The sequence below is a fragment of the Procambarus clarkii genome, chromosome 68 (genome assembly GCF_040958095.1).
Source record: "Procambarus clarkii isolate CNS0578487 chromosome 68, FALCON_Pclarkii_2.0, whole genome shotgun sequence".
Classification (NCBI taxonomy): Eukaryota; Metazoa; Arthropoda; class Malacostraca; order Decapoda; family Cambaridae; genus Procambarus; species Procambarus clarkii.
The window spans coordinates 8,369,766-8,376,150 of NC_091217.1; the positions used below are offsets into that span (position 1 = coordinate 8,369,766).

The 6,385-nt window shown below is 47.3% G+C and overlaps 1 protein-coding gene across 1 annotated transcript; it reads right to left on the reverse strand.

Annotated features, from left to right (window-relative positions):
• Positions 1 to 839: 839 nt before the first annotated feature.
• On the reverse strand, positions 840 to 1,352 carry LOC138355633 (uncharacterized). The gene has a single exon (XM_069310951.1). It carries the CDS (start codon positions 1,350 to 1,352, stop codon positions 840 to 842), a length of 513 nt encoding a protein of 170 aa, XP_069167052.1.
• Positions 1,353 to 6,385: the final 5,033 nt, after the last annotated feature.

The following is a 6,385-nucleotide window of genomic DNA, read 5'->3' on the forward strand; positions in this document are numbered from 1 at the left end:
TCCCCAACAGGGACAAAGCTGTGGCAGTGGTCTTGTTCACTGTACTTACCGGATTTGACGTTTCCCTGTGGCTGATAGCGGCACCTGCTTGAGAGAGAGGGAGAGAGAGAGAGGGAGAGGAAGGGAGTGAGTATCCTGCTTGAACCGAGAGGGTGGCCTCTAATCTTGAAGAAGTGGGGGTGACCCATATATATTTGTTGCGCGGTCCCACACATCCATCCTGGCCGCTTTCCCCACCAGCCACCATCTGCCTAACGGCTTCTCCAGCCACCATCTGCCTAACGGCTTTCCAGCGACCATCTGCCTGACGGCTTTCCAGCTACAATCTGCCTAACGGCTTTCCAGCAACCATCTGCCTAACGACTTTCCAGCGACCATCTGCCTAACGGCTTTCCAGCGACCATCTTCCTAACGGCTTTCCAGCGACCATCTTCCTAACGGCTTTCCAGCGACCATCTTCCTAACGGCTTTCCAGCGACCATCTTCCTAACGGCTTTCCAGCGACCATCTGCCTAACGACTTTCCAGCGACCATCTGCCTAACGGCTTTCCAGCGACCATCTTCCTAACGGCTTTCCAGCGACCATCTGCCTAACGGCTTTCCAGCGACCATCTGCCTAACGGCTTTCCAGCGACCATCTGCCTAACGGCTTTCCAGCGACCATCTGCCTAACGGTTTTCCAGCAACCATTTGCCTAACGGTTCCCCAGCAACTATCTGCCTCACTCCCCAGAATTACTTCCTCTATAACTCTGAAAACATCAGCAAAATCTCTGTTATGAATGCTTCTCACTCGAGGGAAATTGCGAGAAAATGAGTTCTTCAAACGTTGAAAATGTTTTAGTGAGAATATCGCTTGGGATTTATAGTGTTGCCCGTGTGTGTATCAAGAGATATTTGCTGGCTGGGGCTTGGGCTGGGGCCTGGGGTCTGCTGCCGGAGCATAGCTGGGGTCTGCTGCCGGGGCATAGTTGGGGTCTGCTGCCGGGGCATAGCTGGGATCTGCTGCCGCGGCATAACTGGAGTCTGCTGCTGGGGCATAACTGGGGTCTGCTGCCGCGGCATAACTGGAGTCTGCTGCCGGGGCATAACTGGGGTCTGCTGCCGGGGCATAACTGGAGTCTGCTGCCGGAGCATAACTGGGGTCTGCTGCCGGGGCATAACTGGGGTCTGCTGCCGGGGCATAACTGGGGTCTGCTGCCGGGGCATAACTGGGGTCTGCTGCCGGGGCATAACTGGGGTCTGCTGCCGGGGCATAACTGGGGTCTGCTGCCGGGGCATAACTGGGGTCTGCTGCCGGGGCATAACTGGGGTCTGCTGCCGAAGCATAGATTTCGATCCGTCCTGGACCATTATCAAGTCTATTGTGATTGATACATTGACTCGGTCCAGGACGGACCGAAACGTCGTCGTCTCCTCATCTTCTGGTGTATAGTCATCATATCATCACCCACGTCACTGTGACTCATCGTCTGCAGCTGGACTCACCTACTATTTCTATAAACACCTTACTGTTACATGTAAAAAAAACTTTATTTTTATTTTGTTTAAAATAAAGCGTGTTGAGCGCCATTATTTATAACAACGTCATAATATTGACTGTATCATGAAATGGGAACAATGTATATTTTGAATTGATGTTTCATAATATTATTTATCTGGTGCATATGCGATGGCCCAAGAAACCGAGGATACCTTCATTTGTTGCCGTCGAGGGTTATAAAATACACGATAATTATTATTGTTGGAGAATGTCTCAACAGCACTTCAAACGATTTCTTCAACACACACAAATACCTCACCATTGTGACTGCTTTTTATGGAAGGGGGTTTTAACATTTATCGTCGCTTGGTCCGCCTCTGACGTCTGAGTCAGCCTTGGAGATGTTTTCTCCCTCGAATGACCTCGGTGAGATAAATTCTCTCTGAATCAAGACCCCTCTCAGAGGTCTATGTCTCACGTAACCTCAGAGAGAGAGAGAGAGAGAGAGAGAGAGAGAGAGAGAGAGAGAGAGAGAGAGAGAGAGAGAGAGAGAGAGAGAGAGAGAGAGAGAGAGAGAGGGAGAGAGAGAGAGTTTTTTCCTGTGAATCAAGTTTCTCCCCTCAGAAAGCTCTCTTTATCTCTCACTTAACCTCAGGGGAAGGGGAGGTTCCCTGTGAATCAGGGCGCCCCTTACCCTCCCCATAAACCCCAGCACACACACACACATTACAAGACAGTTCTCAACCATGCTTTTATTTTATTACATTTGATATCACACCAAAGGTTGTTCACGTGGAGATGTCTTTATCCCGTGATTAAGACGGAACCCCAGCAACACCCACACACGGAACCGCGCGGCGTAACTTAAGCAACAGCAACTTCACCAATAAGATGACAGCTGGAGGAACGGCAGTAACAACACGATGTAGTGACGACAGTAATGCCAGCACGAACAGCAGTAGTAGCAACAGCATTAGTGGAAATAGCAGGAACAGCAGTGTGTATTAGGAGTTAACATCAGTATGCAGCAGCAGCAATATGAGTATGCAGTAGCATTAGCAGCCACATCAGTATGCAGTGAGAGCAAAAACAGCAGCAGTAACAGCAACAATATCAGAAACAAAATCACATAAACAGTGCTGTTTACTAATTATATCATGAATCTGTGTTAGATTATTGTAAATGTCACCACCAGTGTGGCAAGTGTTGCAGCGTGGGGTCCCCACTAGCCAACCACTTCTATAAACACTAACGTCTTAATATCCGACCTTGACGTAGTACTTAACGGTCGTTAGTAGTCCCAGCCATGATGGACGTCCCCATGCAAGTCCGGGGACGCCAGCTGAGCCTCATAGGCCAGGTGTCCCCCCGTCGGTCCTATTACCTGGTGCTCCACTAACCAATTTGTGTGATTACGGGCTCACCATAGCCCGTGCTACATAGATACATCGTTCTCAGTAGCTAAATTTAAAACAACAACCAATTTGTTTTTTGTATTAGGGTAAGCTGAAATTTAAAATTAATTGACATTACTATTAACTCTATTATCTTCATTTGTGTCTCTTCTGCATTGTCTAGATGCTTACACAGTTTAGCTGTGGTTATCTGTGCTTATGTGGGAGCAAGTTCTAGCTCTCGGGCCTCGTCTCCTACCTGTTATACGCGATGTTTTATACTTATCGGTGTTCTAATGCTGTCAAACTTGCTACCGAAATTTGAGGTGTCTTTCGCAACTTCAGGTTTCCAAGAGCGTTCCATTTATTTACCACACACATTGTGTGTACTTACATACGATTTAACGGCTCATTTGTGTTTCCAGATCCCAACTGTGTCCCCTCGTCCTCCTCTTCCTGCCATGGGAAGATGTTATAGCTTTCCACTTTATTCCCTTCAGAATCATATACGTTGTGATCATGTCACCTTTAGCCCTTCTTCTAGTGTAGTTAGGTTAAGCTCTTTTGTCGTATCTTCATAACTAAAATTTGTTTTACTTGTGTTTAACAAGACTGTGATTCAGTGCACGATTTGCGTATTCAAAGACAGGCTTAACATAAGAGGTGTATATTGTTCTGAATAGTTTTCTAAATGCTGTTCTTATATTCATATTTATTTAAGCTGCCGGCAGATGTTATTCCATTCATGTGAGTCTCTTGTATTAGTTCACATCCTCAGTAGTCTTTTTATCATGTAAACCACTAGTGTACTAGTGTTTTACACTGTAAAACACAGTGTACTATCACACAATGACACTATAGGCCTTCCACCACACACAATGACACTATAGGCCTTCCACCACACACACTGACAACACTACACCTTTCACCACACACTGACAACACTCTACACCTCCCACCACACACTGACAACACTCTACACCTCCCACCACACACTGACAACACTGTACACCTCCCACCACACACTCCCTAAACAACCCGGTAGCATTTTATAGGTTTGAGCGAGCACTGGTACCTCCGTACAGGTCTGCCACCGCCTGACAAACCTGAACTCCCACACAAATACCAAAATACTAGTATCTATAATGTAAAATAATGTCATATCACCCACGAAAATTGTTCGTCATTATAAATTTGGCATTAGAGCGTAAACTAACACCCGGGCGGCGTTGTCACGCCGTCCCGTCACGCACTTGACAAATTGTGACGGTGTGACGCACTTAGTAAACATTCGTAGTGTAAATAAGTTAAGCGTTAAAACTTGAAAATGTTGCCACCGCTCGCAGAAGATGATCCGGCCAACTTCTTAGGCCAGCTGTCAGTCTTCATCAGCTTAACGATCGAGGGAGTGACTTTGGCAAGTTTACCGAGTCAGTTGCGCAAATATTTCACGTCGTGCCCGCGCCACGAGGGATACAAATTACCGGAGTTATCCCAGACCCCATCACCAGGCCGCCCCCAGGCAGCTGCACAGGCCGCCCCCAGGCAGCTGCACAGACCGCCAAAGGTAACTGCACAGGCCGCCCCCAGGTAGCTGCACAGGCCGCCCCCAGGCAGCTGCACAGGCCGGCCCCAGGTAGCTGCACAGGCCGCCCCCAGGCAGCTGCACAGGCCGCCCCCAGGTAGCTGCACAGGTCGCCCCCAGGTAGCTGCACAGGCCGCCCCAGACAGCTGCACAGGCGTTCCCCAGACAGCTGCACAGGCGTCCCCCAGACAGCTGCACAGGCCGCCGCCTCTACCTTCCTGCTGCTCCACGCACTCACCCTCCCTCCTGCTGGCTTTACAACGTTTGCCATTGCCGGAGCACCAGTCCGGAATTTATAAAAACTACGAAGCTATAATGGGTTCTGGATATGAGCAGCATGTAATGAATGCGTGGCTGGAGGAGCCAATACACGTCCAGGATCACAAGCCTCGCGCCCCGCCGCCACACACTCTAACCTGTCCTACGCTTCCCGCCAATTTCTCTTCCTTACTCCACACCTCAAGCAACATTTCCCAGTATATTATGGGATTATATTTGCCAGAGATTGTGTTTGCTTGTCCATTGCTATCTTGATAGCTTTTCTTGTTCGACTCATTCGCGAGACACACACAGCACCGCTCCTATGCCAGGTAAGTCCACTACAGGCTTACCATAGTCCGTGCTACTTGCCCCACTCCTGTGCCAGGTAAGCTACGGGCTCACCATAGCCCGTGCTACTTGGAGCTTGTTCTGAGTAGCTGAATCTATAACAACAACAATTTGCTTGTGACACGAAAATAATATGCCTATATTCCTGGTATGCAGATAATTTGTCACAAATCCCAGCAGTCTTTTTATTATTATTATTATTATTATTATTTTCTACCACAGACGTGGCCACACATTTACAATGCTAACTAGCATATATACATTTTCTTCTGTCCTCCATGGACAGGGTGAAAGATTTGTGAGAGGGTTGTGTGTGAAGCCTAGTGCCGCGCACTCTGCAAAATATCTTCGCTTTTACGTTTCAAAACAAAATTTTAAAATGTTTTACCGCATTCATCCAATAATTTAAATATTGTTTTAGAAATCGGAATATCATACCAATTGTTTTTTTTAACTCGCAATTCCATAGTTTTTGTTGTAAGAATTTACTTGATAAATGTTTATCTGGCGCCGCTGAGCATAATCGTAAACCAAATTGAAAATGTTTTGTATATTGTTTCTCAGTCGCGTAAGTTTTGATTCAGATTCAGATTCAGATGTTTATTCAGGTAAGGTATATACATACAAGTGATGTTACATTAATGGATTGATATATAGATAGAGCTAGTACATACAATGCCTAAAGCCACTATTACGCAATGCGTTTCGGGCAAACGAAACGAGGATTTGATATAAATCACATTCATACAAATATAATCCCTGCGGTGGATCGGCTCATCGCGGATAAGTTTTCTTTTTCTCACTTTCTTGGGGTCGTATGACGATATTTTAGGAGATAAAAATTCCGGGATTTATTCTCAAGCAATCTTAGGTCCACTTTCTCACAGGTGAGCGGCCGCTTCGCCCGACGCTGAACCGCCTCAGTTATCTCACAAGCAAGACTAAACATAGTGCTTTGTAGCAAGTAATTTTTCATCACCATAGTTTAGAGTTTGTTAGACTTGCGTCTCGAATGGTGAGAGCGCATCAAACTGGGTTACTAAAGCTGTAATGGCGATGCAAAATGAGGTTAAAACTGGCGGTGACTACGTGCGTCTCCTGTTGGGATTATCGGGGAGGTTATCTTGAGATGATTTCGGGGCTTAGTGTCCCCGCGGCCCGGTCCTCGACCAGGCCTCCACCCCCCCCCCCAGGAAGCAGCCCGTGACAGCTGACTAACTCCCAGGTACCTATTTACTGTTAGGTAACACGGGCATCAGGGTGAAAGAAACTCTGGCCTCCACCGGGGATCGAACCCGGAACCTCAGGACTACGA

Excerpts from the sequence above, each read along its gene's own strand:
- LOC138355633 (XM_069310951.1), bottom strand. The coding sequence starts at position 1,352 with ATGGTCCAGGACGGATCGAAATCTATGCTTCGGCAGCAGACCCCAGTT.